This window comes from Cygnus atratus, chromosome 3 (assembly GCF_013377495.2).
Source record: "Cygnus atratus isolate AKBS03 ecotype Queensland, Australia chromosome 3, CAtr_DNAZoo_HiC_assembly, whole genome shotgun sequence".
Taxonomy (NCBI): Eukaryota; Metazoa; Chordata; class Aves; order Anseriformes; family Anatidae; genus Cygnus; species Cygnus atratus.
The window spans coordinates 26,757,973-26,780,281 of record NC_066364.1 but is presented as its reverse complement, the minus strand read 5'-3'; the positions used below and the strand labels follow the sequence as shown (position 1 = coordinate 26,780,281).

Below are 22,309 nucleotides of genomic sequence, written 5' to 3'. Positions count from 1 at the left end.
AGAAGAATATAAACAAAAAGGATAGGATCAGCATTCTGCAGTGGATTGCATAGAGTAAGGGGGGGGTAAAAGACATGGAAATTAAGTATTTTTTGGGATAGTTTACCCATTAAGTCAACATTCAGATGGTCCTAGATGCCGTGAAATCGACTAGCACCAGTACAAGATACATCTGTGTAGGTTATACAAGCACACCAGTTATCAGCACATGGATATTCGCATTACAAAGACAGCCTCCCCTCACACACCTGAAGTGAGCTGTTAATTCCATATGTGAGCGTAGTATCTGGGAGCAGGATATACACTTCACTTGGAAGGGGACCTCTTTGCAGAGAGATATCAGCAGTTTCTTTGCATATGACGGGAAAGGTAGAGGAAGGCCATCCTTCGTTTCTTCTGTAACGCAGAATGGCAGAAAATGCAACCATACATTAAAGAGTTCTTTCATAATATTTCAGCCTTCTGACAAGGTTTCTACAGTTGTGTTTGTTTGTCACAGGGTTCAGAAATTGAGTTACCATGTGTCAGCTGATCCCCAGTATTTGTGCAATAAAAGTTTTAAAAGTTAAAACTGCATGAATATGTTAAACTTCCGTAACAATCTCATATCTGCATCTTTAGCATCTTGTTTTTTTCATATTCAGTGACTGACTGTTTCCCTTTTTGTCCTTCTACAAGTTCAGGTCAGCTATCTCTCCCAGGAAGGTTCTTACTGACTTGCTTCACCTTAATCTATCACCACCTGTCTGCTCTTACTACATACGCTTTTACTTAAAGCCACGGTGCATTTAAAAAAGAAAAAAAAATAATGCAACTCATTAACAAGTTTGATCATCTCTCTCTTTCCCGTTCTTACTGTTACTTTTCCTTGTATTCTTAGAATTTTTTGCTGTTCTGAGCATGATCCATGGATAACTCCAGGTACTAGCCGAGTACAAAAAATATTCTGTCGAAAAGAGAATGGTAAATGGCTTACGAACTGCACAGTGCTGTCAATGTTCTGGATCTTAGGAGGCAAACTCTAGTTTAATTTTCTGCTTAGTAAGATGTAATGAACAGTAGAAAGTAATTTGAGTTTGGGCCTTTCAACTAAACAGATCTCACAGACCATGTTGACAATAATAATCAAAGACCTACCAATGCAAAGGAAAAAAAAAAAGGAGCATTTTTGTTCTGAGCTAAGTGCTATCCATCTCTCTATTCTGTGCTATTAATCTTTCCAAAGCAACAGGTTACCAGTAAATTTTATTTTAAACCTACAACATGGTTTTCAACACAAGTCAGCACGTTCATGATTAATAACTTATTTGAGAATACAAGTACGTTAGATTTACAAAATGCAAGAGAACTCCAAAGAGTGCAGCTGACAGACACTTCCATGCAGATGGAAGAACCGATGCAGCCTGCAGGAAGATTCCTTCAAAGCCTCTCTTTACTGTGTAAATCCTGCAGCCACACTGGGGTAGGCCACAAAGGGTAGATATGTTTACAAGGATGAGAAATTGTATTGGTCCTTTTGACCATGTAGACTTACCCTGAAAGCTACACTATCTAAAACAGGGCAGCTTCTTGAATAAGAAGTCAACTCCATCTGTGTGTCATCTACCTCAGCCACTTACCTAATGTTAGAGTAAATGCTTTAATGCCTATTGCATATGTCAAAGCTGAGAAGTCAGTACAGATCTGATGGCTGGTAACCCCGTCTCACAGGTCACCGACCCTGTTCCCAAGAGCATGATTATTCAGACATCTGTGGAATCTAGAAAGCATGGCCCAGGATGTTACCAGCTCACAACATAACCAGTAGCTTAGCCTTCAGTAGCAACACTGCCAGTGCAAGGCACCAGCCCTGCTGCACTGTTCCAGCTAAGGTGATGAAATCTGCAGTTATGTGGAGAAGGAACTTTCAGAGTTTTTTTTTTTTTCCCTCATCAGGTGTGCCAAGGACACAGACAAGAAAAAAATCTCCAGCAGATTTCAGACAGCACAGTAGGGGGCAGGAACATCACAGCCTGACTGGACTGAAAAAGACCTGTATGTGTTTTGGTCCAGGTTTCTATCAATACATTAAATGTAAACCTGTTTAAGACAGTGTCAATTTAATACAGGGTCACTGGAGGATTAGAAGCTTGTATGACAGGACTGAGGAATCACTTCTACAGAAATAATGTAAACTTCAAAGCGTCTTCTCTTACAGAACTTGTAACACCTTACAGAATATGTAACGCCTTAAAAGAAAAATAAGAATTAATTAAAAACAAACTTAAAAGCCTTAGATTTTTCTGCTGTGTAAAAAGCTTAAATCATTTCACATTGTAAGGAGAAATTATCACAAGGAATGAAAAGCACACAAAGTACACTTAGTAGCAACGTACCGAGCAATTTATAAACCTGGAGGAAGTGCTTCTTTCCTGACATATGCTGCAAGCATTCGTCTCTTTTGGTGAAGAGGAAGAAACATTGTGGGCACGCAAAACACTGAATATGCTGTGGAGGGAGATCTTTTTTATGTCCATCATTTTCATTTAGCTGGAAAATAAAATCATCCGATGAGGAAAAACACTAAGCCAACAAAGCAGTTCCATTTCTCCTCATGTCCCTTCATTCCCCCCCCGCCCCGCCTCCCCCCTCTGCCCAGCAATATTTTTATTTTTAGGTTTTCAGATGCCACGTGTATGTACAGGCTATGTGCCTCAGCTTGTAAGACACAAGGGAATGGCCAAACTGCCATTGTAGTAAACTCATCCTTACTGCACTGGCAACTTTTCCATTCCCTTCTTGCACCACTGGTAGCAACTCCCTTCCATCAATTCTTAACAAGTCCTTTATCCGGCTCTCACAAAAAAGCTCCTGACCAACCTGTGACTCTTAAAATCAACTCTTTCCACACTCTTTGCCTTCTACACAACTTCAAATCTCTGCTTTCAGGGCAAAGGTCCTTTAATTCTGCTTATGATGTTTTTGCTTACTCTTTTCTTCTGTCTCCCCAAAGAATCTGCGTGACATGTTTATGCTTTCTTCCAAAACTTTGTTTAGAAAGTGATAACTCACTTTTCTATCTCCCCTTCCTTTCACACCAAAATAATCCTATCCTTACACCTGCTGCAAGAGTCACTTCCTTTCACCAAACTTGTCTCTAACTCCTGCTAATGTTCCTGGACATAACCATATTTGTTATTAAAGCATCTTTGAAGATGCTATCTGGTATCCAATTCAACACCAGATTGCTTAAATAAAACCAGGCACCCTGAAGGTAACAGCTGAGCATCTGTCACTGAACTGAAGGGAAAGTCAGAGGACATCAGAAAAGAAAGAAGGGAAAAGAAAGGAGGCAAGGAACAACAACATAAAAAGCAAGTACTATTAGCTCATATTCGAATCAAAACTCAAATGCTAGATTATCCTGTTCTCTTCCATAAGTTAACTACTAAGTAATGGTAAACACATTTATCAATGGAGAGACTAAAGACAGGGAAGAAACCATTGCACCTGAGTCACTCACGTTTCTTTTCTCCTCCTGTTGCCTTTATTTCTGAGCTCTTCTCTGCTGCTTCTCTTTACCTCCCCTTACTTCACCCTAACCTCGTGCCTTCATCTTTTGTAGTTTTGGAGACACCAAAAACGGGAATACCTTTTGACAGCACCAACAAGGACAAAAGGTTCAAGACAGATCTACAGTCCTCTTGGAAGTACACCACAGAGTACAACGTAATGGTCAGATTTAATGGCAGTGCTGTCAGGATACACCACGTGTTTGAAACACAGCAGAATAACAAAAACTATTTGGAAGACTAAATCAACGGAGGTGGGGTGGAAGAGGGTTTAAAGGACAAAAAAACCAATGCATAATTATGTATCTTGATAACCCTCTATTATGTTCAGTCAGGTGAGTTACTTATCCTTATGATCTTGCCTTAGATAACAGATGATCAGTGTACTGCTGTAAGGTTGAAAATCTTTTGCAGCATATCACACAGGCAACAGCATTATTTGGGGGTCCATGCAATGTGACTGTTGGGTCACAAGGAGAGTGATCAAACCTAGAGAGGAAGAAATAATTAACAAACTAGGCCCCTCTCAACAGCAAAAAAATGTTTTTTTTTTTTTTAATAGGAAAATTTAGGTCTTTTGAAGCTACTGGACAACAACCTATCAAATCAACCTGATCTGCAAAATTCCTCACCTGTCATTAGCTGTATCAGCTGAAGTATCCCATGCAGAGCCAATTCTCTCTGCAGCTTACCAGTTATAATGATCTATTGCTAGAGGAATTATACTGTTTTTGAGAGTGAGAGAACTAATCAAATCTACATTTCCTAAAGACTCTTTTTTAACCTCCCTGTATTGTTTTTGTCTGGGATAGAGTTAATTTTCCATACAATAACTTGCATGGTGCCGTGTTTTGGACCCATGACCAAAACAGTGGTGATAACACACTGATGTTTTAGCTGTTGCAGAGCAGTGCTCACACAGAGCCAAGGACTTTTCAGCTCCTGGTGCTGCCCTGCCAGCGAGGAGGCTGGGGGTACACCAGGAACTGGGAGGGGACACAGCCAGGACAGCTGGCCCAGGCTGGCCAGAGGGATGTCCCACACCATGTGGTGTCATGCTCAGCAGTAACAGCTGGGGGAAAGAAGGAATAAGGCGGGGGGGATGCTCAGAGTTATGGTATTTGTGTTCCTAAGTAACCATTATGTGTGATGGCGCCCTGCTCTCCTGGAAAGGCTGAACATCTGCCTGCTGATGGGAAGTAGTGAATGAATTCCTTGTTTTGCTTTGTGTGTGGGTACAGCTTTTGCTTTACCTACTAAGCTGCCTTTATCTGCATCTATGAGGTCTCTTTTACCTTTCCGATTTTCTTCCCCTTCCCAGTGTAGGGAGGAGGGTAAGCAAGTGGCTGTGTGGTGCTTAGCTGCCTGCTGGGGTTAACCCACAACACTCCCCCTTAGTTTTTCCCCTTACCAGCTTCCCCATGACACTACCATTAGCTGAAACACAGTATATGCTGGAATTGACCAGAAATATAACGAGTGGTGACTAGCAACAATCAGCTACGAACAGACATCTATAGCTACTCTTTGCTTATCTTTATTTTCATTAAGAGCATCTTTTTTATCCTACCATCAACTTTGTTACAACCTGCACTTCGGCCACACCAACCCCATGCAGCGCTACAGGCTTGGGGCAGAGTGGCAGGAAAGCTGTGCAGAGGAAAAGGATCTGGGGGTGCTCATTGATGCTTGCCTGAACATGAGCCGGCAGTGTGCCCAGGTGGCTAAGAAGGCCAACGGCATCCTGGCTTGTATCAGAAATTGTGTAGCCAGCAGGACCAGGGAGGTGATTGTCCCCCTGTACTCTGCTCTGGTGAGGCTGCACCTTGAGTACTGTGTTCAGCTTTGGGCCCCTCACTACAAGAAGGACATGGAGGTGCTCGAGCATGTCCAGGGAAAGGCTACAAAGCTGGTAAGGGGTCTGGACCATGGGTCTTATGAGGAGCAGCTGAGGGAACTGGGGTTGTTTAGTCTGGAGAAGAGGAGGCTCAGGGGAGACCTCTGCAACTACGTGAAAGGAAGGTGTGGGGAGCTGGGGGTCAGCCTCTTCTCGCAGATAACCAGTGACAGGACTAGAGGGAATGGCCTCAAGTTGCGCCACGGGTGGTTCAGGTTGGAAATGAGGAGACATTTCTTCTCAGAAAGAGCAGTCAGGCATTGGGATGGGTTGCCCAGGGAGGTGGTGGAGTCACCGTCCCTGGGGGTGTTCAAGGAAGGGTTGGACGTGGTGCTTAGGGACATGGTTTAGTGGGTGATACTGGTAGGGGGATGGTTGGACCAGATGATCTTGGAGGTCCTTTTCAACCTTAATGATTCTACAGTTCTAACTTCTATGTTTTTAATGTGTTAACCTTTTGCTCTTTTTCAAGTTTGGATGAAGAAGTAATATAACTAGAGCACAGAAATGTTGTTTCTCAGAAAACCAGATATTAAAAATGCTTAGCAAGCAGAAGAAATAAATTTTGAATGAAAAACAAAACAAAAACAACTACAAAAGAACAACCAACTAGGAAGTTTATCACAACATCTGTATAAAATCTGCAACACATTAACCTACCCTCCAAATGAGTTTTTGTCACTATAGGCAGTTTAAAGTAGATTTGATGTATATGTCATAAGTTTGAGCATAGTTTCACCACTACTTCTTGCATTATGCCCTTACCTTTTCAGATGACCTAGGAGAAGATGCCCATTATCAAAATTTCTGTTGCAATGCATCACAGGACAAGAAATGGGACTGCTGTTGACTTGAGTCTGACCTCCTCTCTGATAAGCACCCTTTCTTCCACTGTTAACGGTGCCTGGTTTGAGACCTGTGTTAGAAAACAAAACACTTAACCACAATCTCAACTATAGAGGCTTTTTTTTAAAAAAAGAAAAGGAACACAAAAAAAACACAAAAACAACATAACCAAAACCACAAAACCTAAAGCATTTAGAAATCAGGTTACTTCAATTCTTGAAGCATGCTAGCAATCCTACTACAAAAAGTCTCCCGTTTCAGTTGAAAAATCTGGCTCTTCAATCCCCAGTTAGATTACTTCTCTAACACTTCGACATACTTCCTCCAGGTCTTGCAGGAAATATTTTAAAATTGAAATCTAAAAAAAAATTTTAAACTGAAGTTATACTTACTTATGTAGGCATACTTTCCTGAGCAACCGTTCAATAAATGTTTTCCTTCCAACAACTTCGTGGTAAAAGTTGTTAGCGCTGCCTTAATGGCTTTTATACTTATATTTATTTTTCTAAGCAATAAAACATTAGAAGAATAGTTTTTGTGGAAACTATTACAAAGTTCAGATTCTAAGATCTGGTTATGCGTAAGAGGTGCCTGCAAGCTCACTGTCAGTATTGCTTAACGCAATTATCAGATTTCTATTCTGCAATGCAGCACTTAGAAATAATCACTACTAAGTGAATAAGCAGTGACTTAGAAAACATATCACCAAAACCTAGTTTCAAGGTACCCGAATAAATGCTGATTACTCCTATTATGTATTCACTATTAATCTTTGGTACCTTATTAAGTATTTGAAGCCCCATCATTCCTATTCTTACCTGGCATTTTTAACCACTGGTCCACGCATAGTCTTGCGGCTTCTGTGTCACTGTGTTCCCGAATAAATTCTAGTTCCTGCAACCCGTGAGCATACTGGGAATCAACTTTCTCCTGAAGGTGAAAATATGTAAGGCAAGGTAGTAAATATATATATTTTAATTCAAAATGAAATATGTATATCAAGTTAGACTTTAAAAACTTACATGTGGCTCTCTACATTTCAAAAAAAAAATAAAGAAAAAACTTAGAATGATTTGACTCATTTCTATATAACACAAAGGTGGAATATAACAGCAATAAAATAACACGAGAAGAGTGTTAATTTTTGTGCCCCAAATAAAGGCTACAGCTCTTGCAATATGCTTGCTGAAAATAACTAAGTGAAAAAGTTTAAATATTGATCTTTTCCCTGTTCATTATTAGTATTAATTCTGACAATACAGAAAAGAAAATCTACACTAATATCACAATCAATTAAAACATATTCCTGTACTGAGTATCTTTCAAGAAATACAGCTAATAAAACTTGACCAGACTGGCCAAATTGGAATTTAAAGAAATAGTTTTCTTTTCATATAAATTCAAGAATAATAACAAGAGCAGCTCATGTTTTCATATGGCCCACAGGAATACCACATTCTACCTAAGAAAAATCAACTAATAGTTGCTTTTATTTAGCAACTATTCACAAAATATAATTCCTTTGTAGGAGAAAAAAGTCAATTAACTTACTTCTCCCACACTTACTTAAGTTTGTGAAGTATATCCATAACCAAGAAGATTGTACAAACAAATAATAGAATGAAAAATAAATAAGAAAAAGCTTTTCCTAGCACCCTTGATGACATAAGACTTTATGTATTTGCTTGAAAAAAGGAAACTGCGCTGAAAACCACAAACAGAAAGGTTTCTCAAGTTCTATGAGTTACTAAAACTTCTTTAGTTTCTTAGATGGGTTAAAGCTAACTATGACAGCTTATTATCCTAAGGTAATTCCAGATACCGAACAAAATATGCCAGCCTGACTCAGCTACATCCCATTCTACCCACTGGTCTTGTTTCTACAGAGGCATGTGTGTGTTTTCCAGATACCAGTTATCTGATGGCATACCATTATATCACAGAATCGTCTAGGTTGGAAGAGACCTCCAAGATCACCCAGTCCAACCTCTGACCTAACACTAACAAGTCCTCCACTAAACCATATCACTAAGGACTACATCTAAACGTCTCTTAAAGACCTCCAGGGATGGCGACTCAACCACTTCCCTGGGTAGCCCATTCCAACGCCTAACAACCCTTTCAGTAAAGAAGTTCTTCCTAATATCCAACCTAAACCTCCCCTGGCGCAACTTTAGCCCATTCCCACTCGTCCTGTCACCAGGCACATGGCAGAACAGACCAACCCCTACCTCGCTACAGCGTGAGGTTGGCAGGAAATGGCAGGAAAAAATGTGTCTCACTTGAAAAAATACTTACTGCTATAGCAAAAACACAGTATGCTATCTGTTAGTGGCCAGGGCTGTTAAGCTACAGTCCAACCACTGCCTTAACAATCACAGAATTATAGGGCTTATTACACTGTTGTTCCTGAGAAGACATCAGAAAGAACACCTGAAAGTACACAACAGCAACATTTGTAAACATCTCAAATTTCAAGCACTGCACTTACAAATATTTGGGTGTTGCACAGGGCTGTACTGCCAGCAGCCTCCTGTATCTGAGGTGAAAACTTACTGTGCATTTGCAAATGACAGCTAATACTTCCAGTGTTCAGCCTGGCTTGCAGGCTGCAGCATATTAAGTCCTTTCCCATAGCAATGTGCACATCACATTATTCATCCTCTGCTCTAGTTATCTCCTGGCTGGTACCATACCGGATTAACAGCAAATCATCGGACTGAGGAGAGCACTTTCTGCTTTTTGGGCAATTTGTATCAGTACAACATCTTCCAGAATTTGATTACTAGTAATGGTAACCAAATAGCGATCACTTTTTCCTTTGCAAAGATGGTGTTTATATCTCAAATTCTAACCTTCACACCTTCTTCAACATCAGTATAAATGAAGACAATGTTACCTGATGGTACAGCAATTGACTGAAAAATCTACTTCTTATGTTACACAGAGACTAAGAGACACATTTCAAAATGTAGGAAAAGAGGGCTTTACGTGCTGAAAAAAAATAAGTTGCCTCTGCCATATGCCCACAACACGAACACATCAACTTTTGTATTCTAAGGGCTTTACTTGCTGGCTACAGGTAAGGCGCTGAACACCTGGCTGCTCGGGAAGTAAAAGGAGAGCGGGGGAAATTCTTGTAGAGAATGTGGTCATTCAGGAAAGGAGAGATGGATGAAAATGTTGTTTGGAGGGCACAAGAGGATAAGGAGTAGTCCACCCAGTACTCCTCAACAGATGTTATTGTGAAGGACCACTTTCCCAATAAATCACAAGAAGTATAGATTTTTAAAGACAAGAATTAAATGCCACAGGTAATGAAGAGGGTGTTACGTGCAATCTTTCACTCTGAAAAACAAGAGATAAACCCTACTACCTTTTAGCAAGCAAGAGCACAACTTCCTTTTCTCTTCACTGATTTTAGGCAACAGCCACATGACAGAGTAGACAGTCCTGTTTCTTCACATATATTTTAAGAGCAGGCCTCCTCTGATGTGACACCAGTTTTGATTCTTTTTTCAAGAAGAAACAATGTTTGTGCCAAATATTACAAGACATGACAGTTTCTTTACAAAGAGCCATCTTATATTTGAAAAAATTAGAGGGATGCAGCCTGAGCAGTCTCATACAAAAGCATCTCAAGGCAATGACTACGTTTCTCCACTTAACAGCGTGCTGCCTTTTCGTCTTGTTCATTTGCACAAGTTGGCTGCTCACAACTCCCCAAGTTCTGCTACCCTTCAGCTCTTTCAAAAAGGCACGGCATGGCACAAAGACAAGGATTTGCAGATCACGTAAGATTTTTCTATCATCACTTCCAATCCCACATCGCAAGAATTCTTCAAAATGACAGTAAAGATCCCCCAAGCATATCATAAGAAACTCTGAAAATATCCAATGCTCTGCAGCACCTTCAAATATTTACTGTTTAGGTATCTCCTACGCAGAAAGAATGCTTCAAAGTAGTGTCAGCTTAATTCAGTCACTATATACTCACTCTAGCAGTACATTTTCTCAAGTTACTTAGTAAAGCCAGGACCTATTGCAAACCTCACCTAGACCAGACACAACATTTTAAAATAACAGTTTGGAATAATTTATCTTACACTGGAAAATCTATCCTAATGATTAAAATTCTTATTCAACACAATCTTCTGTTAACAGCATCTCTCCCTATTCAATGACCACGGTGTGCACTTTCAAGGTGAGTTCAGCTATGTTCCTGGTCAGATCAAGAATAAATTTTGCACACCCAGCACATCCCTCAAAAATGGTTTTTCAATCTCTTCAGCAACTACACCCCTCTAGCAATTGATTATCAGTGTTAAGGTCAACTTCTCTTACTACTAACTTCAGTTAAATTCACTTTCACAAAAACAAATATATAAATCTCTGTTAGTCAATTTAAAAAGCCATGACAGATATTACATTAATAGCTTGAACAAACTACATTGCTTTACAGCATACCATTAGCACCTAATGCACGTGTTCCTCTCAGAGCAAAATTATTCTTCATCTTTAGAAAAACTGCTAGCTTGCTTTGAGGTTCTTAGGAAGAGTTCTAGAGCAAACAAAACCCAAAGCAAACAAGAACCAAAAAACATGTATGTGCAAGGTGGCTAAAGGCAACCTACCTCAAGAGATAGCTTTTGTTATTTCTGGTTTGGACTGTGGTTTTTCTGTGGTAAGCACAGAATACCTCTCTTACAGACAGAATCAAAGTTACCAAGACTGGGATGGAAACCTTTTCACAGAACATGTTCTGGTATATGTAGGGAAGAACCTACTCCATGGCTCCAGGAACCCAAACGGACTCCCTTCTTTCCCCTGCAGCATGCAGGTATTTGCACAGTGATCAAATCAAATGATCAAATTTGGTCATTTGATCAGTGATCAAATACCATATCAGCTGTGAGCATGAAAAGGATGCCTTATCTCCCACAAACCACACACTCGTGTATCTGTGAGGGCCATACAGTTCGCTCTTTGAAGAAGACAGATACGTGGTTATACACACAATTCCCCTCATCTCCTAAAGCTAGATAACTTTAGCTCCACAGTTAAACCTGGCTCACAAGCTCGCAAAGAGGTAATTCCCATTACAGTGCAGCCTGACACAGCATTAAATGAATGCCAGGCTGGGACTGCAACAGCGTTTCCCATTTTGTAGTATATTTCATGACTAATAAAAAGCAATTTTTAAAATATCCTGAAACCAATGTTTTAAGGAAGCAGTGCTTCCGGTAAATAAAAGTATTTTGTTTTGATAAATAAATTTTAGATTTATTCTTGTTTCCTATATTTTGTTTCTTCATATATAAAAATATATGCAAAATGAAAAAAAATGTTCTGACATTTCTGATGATTCCGAAGATTTCTTCCTTATGTGCATCTTGACAGTAAGATGTTCTGCTTCAATGGCCAGATTTAGCAACAGACATGCTTTCAAGAGAAGGGACAGAGAAGGAAAAGAATCCTCTACTAGAGCTCAGTAATTCAAATGGCTGTGTTTTCCAACGCCTGAAGATACAAATGTCTGTTGGAGAACCAAAATCAGCACATGTCTGGCAAAATCATTGGCAGATGGCTACAAGGGGTTCTTCTTCCTGTGGAAAAACCCCACAACCTTAGCTCAGTCTCCCTGCCAGAGGTAAGAGGCACGGTGCTGCTAACAAAGCTCTGGGGCGGTGGGAACGCCCTTAGCTCAGACTCAAGGCTCAGCTCAAAGGTGCCTGAAGATTTATGCACAGCCCTTTCTGCAGCTTTGACCATGATGCAGAGGAGGGTCATACAAGATGTTCTGTGCTAGAAACAGCAGATTAACAGAGACTCAGAATCCTGGTAATTCCTCATGTCACCAGAGCAGCCAGAAAGTTTGACTAGAAAAAAAAAGAAAGAATTAAAAATAAATAAAAATGGAACAGAAAATGGTCCCTGAAACCAGTCAGCTTGCTCCACTGCCAAGCCAAAAAATAAAAACAAAAAAGGGCAAGTTTCACTGTGAAAAGTAATTGTAACTCTGCAGATTGCATTACGTGTTGCCACCCAGCAGGAAAATATTCATCATCATGAAAGGGTTTCCTATCCTTCACTCTCAGACTATTTCAAAGCTACACAGCTATCACTGACTCCACTTTATAGCTCAAAAACTGTATGTGGAGACATTAACAAATTGCCACATTCTACGTGGAGGAGGCAGGAGAGGAATGTAGGCCTCTGCTCATCAAAGCTACCTTAGACTACATCCAACAGACTTTTACTCTGTTGCATTACAGTTGCAGAGTCTGTAGTGGACTATAATAGCCCTTGTAACTGTAGTATAATTGGGGGGCTTTAAAAGCCATTAACAGTGTTCAGAAAACTGGGCTAGAGAGGCAGCACCTTTATGGAAAGCAATTTGAAAAACTTTTGGTTCATGAAATTATTCCATAATATTTCATTAAGTTATCAACTCCTTCAGGTTGGGAAGGGATATCAGGAGGAATTAGTCCAACCTTGTGCTGAAATTGCGGGTCAGCTATGGGGCAGGCCAGGTTGCTCAGGGCTTTATCCACTTGGGTCTTTAACACCAAGCACTGTCTGCACAACCCCTCTGGGAAACCTATTCCAGTACTTCATTATCCTCACATTCAGTTCTCTTCCTCTCTACCAGATACCCAGACAGAACTTTTCCTTTTTCAATTTATGACCGCTGTCTTATGTTCCTCTGCCACACACGTAAATAAAAAGCCTGGCTTTGTGTCCTTGATAATCTGCCTGTAGGCACCGGGTGTTGCTGTTAGGTCCCCCCGAAGCTGCCTCTTCTCCTTGCTGACCAAGTCCAGCTCCCTCAGCCTCTCCTCACAGGGAAGTGCTCCAGCCTCTGACCATCTGATAGACTTGCCCTATTTATCAATGTTTTTCTTGTACCACGGGGCCCAAATCTAGTTATAGCATTCCACCCACATGTGGTCAAATGAGTGCCAAGGGCAATAATCAATCCCTTCTCCTCCATCCACGTACTGTGCTCCTGATCATATTGCTCATGATCCCGTTGTAACCCTTTGCTACCAGGGCATGCTGTCTGCATTTTGAGCCTACCACCCACAAGGACACTTGGGTACTTGTCCACAAGCTGCTCCTCAGGCAGTCAGTCCTCAGCCTGTATCAGTGGAGGGAGTTACTCTGTCCCAAGTGCAGGACTTCTGCGCTTATCCTTGTTGAATTTCATGAGGTTCTTGTCAGTCCATTCCTTCCAGTTGTCCACGTCTGCCTGAGAGCAGCCCTGCCACTGAGCCTACTGACTGCACTTCCTAGCTGGTACTACAAACACGAAAAGTCCATGCCTTCCATATGACTGCACTATACAATTAATAAGATTTGGCTCTGCAGTTGTGCCTTTAATTTACAAAGTGTTGTCTCATTACAAAATAATACCTGATACAGACAATTAATGTGGCAAACAGCATACTAAAAATCTCAGACAAAAGCAAGTATTTCACTAGATTTGCCACATGGTGTTTTGTGATAACTGGTATTCTTTGATTATTTAAGCAGAATAACTGATACAATGGTCCCTCTGCTATACACACAAACAAGTGAACTAGTTTTTGCCATTTGCATGAAGATAGTGTTTTTTCCTCTTAAGAATGCAATAACACTACCAAAATCATCACCTAAAGGCCACTGAAGAGAGAAAGTCCATATTGTATTTCAAACAACGCCCCAGAAACAAAAATCTAGGTGTCAGTTCCAGGTCAGGCTCACCAATTGTTTATTTACTTAGTAATGAAAACACAGTTGTGACTACTGTACTATGCACTTCTACTGAAACAAGAACACATCCAATACCTTAAAGGCTTTGTTTTTCTCTTCCTTTTGCTGTTTCTCTACTTCAACGTGGCGTGCCAGACGATCCAGTGTTGATGCAACTCTTTCTTTCTGATAGTCAATGTGATCTTTACGCCTAGCGTTTCTCTACAATTAAAAAGTTAAAACTTTTATTTGGTAATTATTATGTTAGTAACAGATCTTAATACAGTAAAAAGCAATGCCCAAGCAATCAGGACATAATTCAGTACAGACAGTTTGATCTTAAGTTCCACAATCATCACAAGGGAGTGAGCCAGTGCACGTACAGAAGATCTGCCTTTCCTTATGACCCAGGTTTATTGCACACATCCTCTACTGCAACACCGGTTATCAGAAGTCAAGAGGCGGCCACTGCTGACAAAAACAACAGCAGTAGCTCGCTCTCAGTCACTGTCCCTCTCGAAGGTCCCACAGAGTGGACACAAGAAACTTGGGGGATACATGAATTGACTTGACCAGCTTGCTTCTGACTCAAATCCAAACATTCTTTACAAAGAATGAAGATGAGTTAGGACCAGGCTGACAGAGTAAGATCCTACAGCCTAACCACTCCTCTTAAAAAGTCCTTGTAGAAGGAAAAGGTCTCAGAGCAGGCAGATACATTTGCAGGCTCCAGACTGCAAACTAACTTCTGAAGTCACTTTTAAAGTGACATTTTCCTTCCCTTTTCTTCACTATGCTTGTCAAAAACACCGAAAGACAAATAAAGGCTCCAAATTCATTACAAGAAGGCAGAAAATGTCTCTGGAAAAAATGAAGTGTTAGCATACTTCTCCTAATTATTCAACATTAGGTAAAAAAACCAGAAGACTTAAATAGTAGCTCATTCATTAATTACTTGTTAAATTACCTCTAACAAGTTTTTCATGAAGAGTAGATGATGGGAAAAATACAAGAGACTAATTTTTTAAATTATTTTTTCTTTTAACTGAGAAGTCCCAAGATATGTTACAACATACTCACATGATCGTAAGAACTGCTGTTAGGTTCTTCATCTTCACTACTGACCAGATCAATGCATTCAAGTACAGGTCTTAAGGGTCCTTCCTGAAAAAGTGTTAAAAACACACACATACAAAAGCATTAAATTGTTTTCCTTGAAGGTAAAATATTGCTCGCATTAGAGAACATTGATAGCACTAAGAATATTTTAAGGGGAATTTCACCAAGGTTCCAAGAGAGTATATTAACAAAATTCCTGAAGGACAACTTAACAGACTTGTGCACAAAATTGGTAAAACACGCACATATATGCAATATTCACAAATACTTCAAGTATCAACTTAACCTATAAACATCAACTACCAAAAATAAAATGAACAATCTTGGCCTGCTTAATAGCCTTATGCTCTTCACCTCCTCAATCAACTTAAAATCTACATTTCTGGTTGGAAATGCTCAACTTGTGCTGTTACTTCAATGGTACTAGGGTATCAGACTATCACCAAGAAAGGAATAGTTTTAGATTTTACTAAACACAACTAAATGGTGGTAGTTTTTTCACAGAATCACTTTTGTTTTTTGGTTTTTTTTTTTGGTTTGTTTATAAGAAGACACAGATTAAATTAAATTCTGACTCCAAAGGAAATTAAACTCCTAAGGAACTTCAGATATTATGAAAGTGAGAAATAGTTTCATACACATTTATATCCTGAAGTCTACTACTTTCTAAGGATGTTGTCCTTGAATGTTTCCTGATATAAGCATCTTGAGAAACTTCACACTGATTGTCTGTGACCTCAATGACCTGCTGGTCTAGATATTATCAACACCTGATGATTTACAGGCCCTCAAATCCCTCCATGTTTACATTCTGTCTGGTGCTACTGGGTAGATAACAGAACATCGTCACAAACATGAAAAAGCAAACAAAAAACAAATCATACTTTTATGCTTTAACTAATGAGATTCTAATAAGCAATCAGGTCCTGTATTTTTGGAGAAGACACACAATACAACGTCTCGAGCTCCCTGCACATCCACTGTGATGAGTCTTTCAATTATAAAGGCAAAAAGAAGCACTACGTCCACAGTCTGATGTCACACACACACAAAACCAAACAAACCAACAGCAACAAACAAGGTATCATGCTACAACATCATCACATCTCAACTAGCTAATCAGTACAATGGATTTGCAATAGGAAAAGTAAGCCTACATACACCAAACAGAAGTATGCCTAGCTACTCTAACTCACACCCTAGTCACTGCCTAGGTACATACACATCTTCCCTGGTATTTACATTGGCCTCATTTTTATGACAATTATGCACAGAAGAGAGGCAAAGTTAACTAAAAATCTCCACACGCTACAAAAAGCTTCCCATCCAAATTTATTACACCCTAATCCCAATCCTGCTAGATTCTGAAAGCTATTATCTAACCTCAAAGACAATAAACAAAATTAAAGATAGTTTAAGCTTTTGTTTTTTTTTCTTTTAAATCTGTACATGCAATTCCATCTACGCCATGTGACAGAGGTTTTGACTAAGCTGTAGTGTTACCTATTTGTCTGTCAATGCTGCTGCAGATGCCACACAACTGTTAATAACTCCAGAGATATTCCTTATTGTTAAAAGCTAAACTTTCCAGGCAGAAGAAGGAATTCAAGACAGTCAACAATTTAGTGATTTCTTGAAGAGACGCAGTACCATACCCACTACCTCTGTCAGGTATTTGGCAGTGTCCTGAACGTCTTAAAAATCAACCAAGTAGGGCAGGCTACGCAGATTTACTGCCTCATGAGAAGTAGCAGAGAAAACTGCAGCAGCATGCAGTTCTCTCCACTGTGTTTACTGCATCTCATTCTTTCCATTCTTCCACCTTTCAAGGCCGTAAAGCTGCTGAGCTGGGCAGGCACAAACAGCCCTCACTGTCTCTCACCGGGAAGGAACAGGGATGAGACCTTGGACAAAGGACAAAATTTATATGAATTCAGCTGCAGGACTCACATTACCCCTAAAGAGTGCTTAAATTCTAACAATTAAATAAGGAGAATATGATTTTCTAAACTAAATCTGAAAAATCCACAATGGATTATTTTTTGTAAAAAATGACAGCCTCTATAAATCTGTAAGAAATTAAATCCTCAGAAGAAACAACAGGTGCTAGCATGTTACAGTTCAAAGATGCAATCAGACCATCTGACCGTCTCATCAGTTCAGCAGGGTGTTTTGAAATGTTCAAGTCTGATTCTGACAGCTGTGGCTTCCTCAAATGCAAAGATTTTCCTTATTTCTCTTTATTTGATTCCCTTGGTTCAGCTCAGCAACCAACTACTCAAAAGTTAGGAAACTGACAACTGAAAGGCAGAATAACAACCTGCTTTCAAGCCTAACAATCAGAATAGTAAATTCAATTAATTACCAGTAGTATTTCACTTTTTTAGTGTTGTTTGCATGAACAAAACATTATTTTTCCTTCTGCATTTTGTACCTTTTACTAAACAATTTTTATGTATTTGTTAGTTTGCATTCCAACTTGAATACAAATGTGATACGACTTTTTTTTTTTAAATACTTCTCAAAGATATAAATCCTTATTTCCTCCCCCCCCCCTTTTTTTTGTGGAAAAGGGAAAAATAAGAAAAAAAAAGGAAAAAAAAAAATCTATCTGCCTGTATACACTCTTGAATAATAATGCAAATCTCAAATGTAGCACTTAGGCTAGTTTGTGTTGCATTGACCTAAAGGTTAAGCCACCAACTAGGATAAAAAACAAATACTGAAAAGAACTACCGTCCTGGGTCAGATCAACAACTCAACTGGACTAAAACAGATACCTTGAGAAAGCGTAAAAATCAGGGAAATCGGGGAAATTCTGTCCCGAGCACATCTACCTGGCTGCTGCTGAGGTTGACATATGAGAACCCTTGACTGAAAGCTGTCATCAAACGTCAGAGCCTGGGTTAGATCCATCCTCTCTCACAGAAGTGACTCCAACACTTCTCCAAGAGCGCCAGTGGCTGCAGCCCAGGCTCATCCCTACAGCCTTGCTCCTCTCCACCAAGAGGATGCTGACACCACAACGGAAAGTGAAGGTCAAAGCCTCTTAATTCAGTGGCCCTGGACTGAAATCGTACTCGTGGAGGGAGACTGACTCTAGGACGACTCCTTCCTTAAATGTTCACAGAGGCCTTCTGAGAATTTCATGCACGCAGTAGCTTCACATGGACTTTTTCCTTTTATTATCCTGCTTGGAGAGGCGGTGCCAGGTGCAACATGGCCTTTTTACAGGGACAGAGCAGGCACCACCAGTAAACATGCCCAATTAATACTCCAGGAGTATTAATTATGGAGGGAGAGGTCTGAACAGCAGGAATTTAGCTTTTGCTCTGTTGGCTCACCTCAGCAGCTATCTAGTCCCATATTTAACATTATCATTATGAAAATTACTTCCTTTTTTTTCCCCAACTGGTTAAACTAAATAGTAGCACAGTGCAAAGACAGCACCAACCCTGAGGACTCCATCACTGCAAGAGATTTATGGGCTCCTTAAAACCTCTGTAGGGATTCAAAGAATTCCAATTGTTTTTGATGTATCAGTTTTTCTAGTATTGCTGGTTCCTCGCAGTTCCTGCTCACTTCCCTCGGTATGTTTCATGTCATGCATTCCCAACCCTTTCACTCCATAGGACACTCTTCTGCGTCTATACCACTTGAATTATGACTAATAATGACTTTGAATTAAGTTCAAACAGTAACTGGAAATATGTAGGTCGCCCCCAAGTGTTTTAGGCAAGATAGTTTTATGCAGTTATACCACACCCCTTCTCTAGATCTCCACAAAAAAAAAAATTGTATTAGTTTTCCTAAATCACAGAATCAGACAGGTTGAGGTTGGCAGGGACCTGTGGAGGTCATCTGGTCCAACCCCCTGCTCAAGCAGGGCCACCCAGAGCAGGCTGCCCAGGACCATGTCCAGGCAGCTTCCTATAGGTTTATGGAATGAAAATAAATGAAATATACCACACATGTACACAAAATCACAACTTTCAAGAAAAAGGAAGAAAAAGAGAGACCAGGTGACCTACAAGTACTTGTTTTCAACTGGAATATGAACATGCTGAGATATTCAGTGGGCTTCTCCAACCCAATTTATGCAGTACCACTTGGTGCACTGTCTCCTTGAGACATGCAGTACTTAAAAGATCAGGTAGCATTCATACACAATGTTTACGAAGCCCCTACACATCTAACCATACACATTATTATATGGAAACACTGATCTAAAAGCTAGGCAAATAAATTAGAAATCCTTCTGAAAGGTGCACGTTTACTACAGGGACGTGTGGTAGTGACCTGAGAAGAGGGAGCACAGCTGACGTGAGGATGCAGCCAGTGTCAGACACCCTTCCCCTTGTATTCATCACTGACCACAGCAACCTCCTCACCCCAGGACACCAACCCTGCACAAACAAGCCTAAGCAGTCCTCCTCCCATACAGGCCAGACTGTCTCAAATCAGTCATCACTGGACCACAAAGCGTCTGTGCTTTGCACGTGCAAAAACAAGAAAAAAAAGGTAGCAGAACCACTGTTTTTATAGGTTTCTTTTCTTTCAGTTGGTGTTCTCGGTTCTACACCAGCCCTTCAATCATTACACGCCCAAAGCTATATTAACTTCCTCATTCTTTGCCCAGCATTTTAAGAAAGTGAAGCTTATACAACCATGCTACACATGAACGCTTGCCTGTTTATTTAAAGAACTATGAACTCATTAGTCAATTCTGGTAAAATTCAACTAAGAGATCAAGAAGTCTCAGAGATGATCAAGTACTTACAGGTTTAGCAAAAATATGTATATGCCCCTTATACCTCAGCACCTAAATACCTGTGCAGAAAGGTGTACACTGAATTTAGACTCATCAAACATCATGAAAAACAGGAAGAAATCTACTGCCAGTTACTTTTTAGCATTAAAAATAAGACAAATCCATAGGAAGCCACCCATTTTCAGTCCTAGCATCAATTAACAGCTTCTTTCTTATTTGTGTGACTTCTGCTTTAGGAGAAATCATCTTTCTGTTCTCGCACATGCGCCTGCCATCCAGCACCATTTGACTGATGATGGATTGAGGCTAGAGCACTGGCAGCATGAAAAACATCCTGTTTTTCTTGGGTATTTAACAGATATAAGTATCTTAAGGTTACTCGCACATAAGCCACATGTCAGGTGCTGTACTGTAGCTATGACACACTGCTTCACAATTTGAGAAGGCTGCCTAAGGCCTTCCAGTTTTAGACAGCGTATAATGGTTTTGACGGCGTTCTGCAGAGCGAGCAGTGCTTTACTTTGTTACCTTCAATGAGGCTACTCATTAAGCAAAATGCCATGCAACTGACAACGAATGACCTTGTCGTGTACCTCCCCGACCACTTCGCATCCCCCACTCACCTGCTGGGATGCTCAGCTCTAGGTTCTCTCTGTAGGACCAACTGGCATCACCTACCGCCCTCCCAATGAACGTCCCTTTAAGATAAGCTTGTTATCTGTTTAAGACAAACTTGTTATCTTAAAGCTAACAGCTTCCAGATGAAGCAATTTTTGATGATCGTGGTTACGTTTGAAAGGCACACGTTAGTTTTCTGACCCAACGCAGAACCCAAACCCCCTGTTTCACTGCGAGCATGCTGAGAACCCGCTTCCAGGCTCGGGATCTACTTACTCCAACAAACTCAATCTCATCCTCGCTTTCGGAAACCGACGACTTGCTCTCGGAAACGGTGGCAGAGTCGTAAGACTCCATTACCTAGGGAGAAACAAACCCAAAACACGCTTCATCATCCACGCTTGCGGCGCTTTCAGTTTTATCGGGAATTCACCTTTCCAGCCCTCCCATTCCCAAACCGCGGCCTAACCCAGGCAGCGCCCCAGTGCCAGCCTCCCCCGGGGGCAGAGCACCCCTGGGGGCTCGGCATCACCCCGAGGGGCTCGGCATGGCCCCGGGGGCCGCCCCGAGGGGCCGCCCGGCCCCGCTGCCCCCAACACCCACCCTCAGGCCGCTGCCCGCCGCAGCGCCGCTTCCTCTTCCCCCGGGGGCGGCGGGGAAGGGGGAGAGGCGGAGCGGCAGCGCGGCTTGCCGGGACTTGTAGTCGCCACCCGCCTTCGCCCCGCTCCCCTTCTCCATCCCCTCCCTGCTGGCCGTGCACGAAGCCGGGGGACCCACGCGGTGGTGCCGGAGCCGGGGCCGGGACCAGGGCCGGGGCCGGCCATGGCGGCGGGCGGCGGCCAGGGCGCGGAGGCGGGAGCAGCAGCAGCAGCAGGAGGCCGCGGGGCCGGGCGGTGGCGCCGCGCTGAGGCGGTGGGGCTGGGCTGGGCTCCGCGCTGCCTCCCGTGCCCTGCTCGCCCCCGGGGGCACCGTTGGCCCGGCACTGGTAGCCGGGCGGGGAACGTTGTTACCGCCCTGCTTGAAAGAGGCTTCGGTTCTGAGGGAGGGGTGGGGGGCAAAACGTGTGAACCCCCCCCCCCCCCCACCCGGGGGCTCCCTCCTCAAGCCCCCTTCCTTCCCTGCCCGGCTTGCTCCATGTCTCAGGCAGGTGGTGGCAGGGGGTTGGAGCTGTGTGCGGTAACCTGCAGGCCTCGTCTCTGGTGGCTTCTTGTAGGGCTGGCATGCTTGGGGCATGGCCCTTGCTCTCTGCTCTCCTGGTGCTGCTTGTCCAAAGAGCATCTGTGGTGAAAGCTCATGCACCAGGCTATTTAGAGCATGTGGGAAGACTTAAAAGGAGCATTAATCTGGGGATCTGCGACCACCTTTCCATTAAAATTTGAGTTTCCTGGCTGGGGAATGCACTGCAGCAACCAGGCTCTGTGGTGGGGAAGGGTGGGCGATGAGATCATCTGTGGTGGGCTCTGCTGCTAAAAAATGCTCAGAGGGAAAATAAATGGTCTCATGAACGTTAATGAATGAAATGTTAACGTGTTGGACACCTGTAACTTTAAATGATGAGATCCTGAAATAAAATGACACAGCTAAGGTAAATCCTTGTTGTGTTTTTCTTTTTTTCAACCTGTTTTCTTGCTGTTTATATGCTACTTCTCTCCTCCCTTCATCCCACAGTTACTTTGAGCCACCCCAAGTACGTATGAATTGCCTTTGCTCAATACATTAATATTGGGTAAATAGGAACGTGTAATGACACATTTGAGTTGTGTGTCTACGTGA

General features: G+C 41.6%; 1 protein-coding gene across 3 annotated transcripts in view; it reads right to left on the bottom strand.

Moving 5' to 3' along the window:
* The window catches only part of ZNF451 (zinc finger protein 451), a 41,996-nt gene extending 20,568 nt beyond the window's left edge, over positions 1–21,428 (bottom strand). The window contains exons 1-9 of one of the 3 annotated variants that reach the window (XM_035542956.1): positions 21,314–21,428; positions 20,813–20,896; positions 15,109–15,192; positions 14,125–14,250; positions 7,113–7,224; positions 6,214–6,364; positions 3,914–4,040; positions 2,376–2,529; positions 249–396 (exon numbers count right to left, since the gene is read on the bottom strand). In XM_035542956.1, the coding sequence (XP_035398849.1) occupies positions 249–396; positions 2,376–2,529; positions 3,914–4,040; positions 6,214–6,364; positions 7,113–7,224; positions 14,125–14,250; positions 15,109–15,192; positions 20,813–20,893 (983 nt within the window). In that variant the 5' untranslated portion in view covers positions 20,894–20,896; positions 21,314–21,428. Of the gene's footprint in view, positions 1–248; positions 397–2,375; positions 2,530–3,913; positions 4,041–6,213; positions 6,365–7,112; positions 7,225–14,124; positions 14,251–15,108; positions 15,193–20,812; positions 20,897–21,139 lie in introns of all 3 variants that reach the window. The other 2 variants (XM_035542955.2, XM_035542957.1) reach the window with 2 other exon arrangements.
* Between the last annotated feature and the right edge of the window lie 881 nt (positions 21,429–22,309).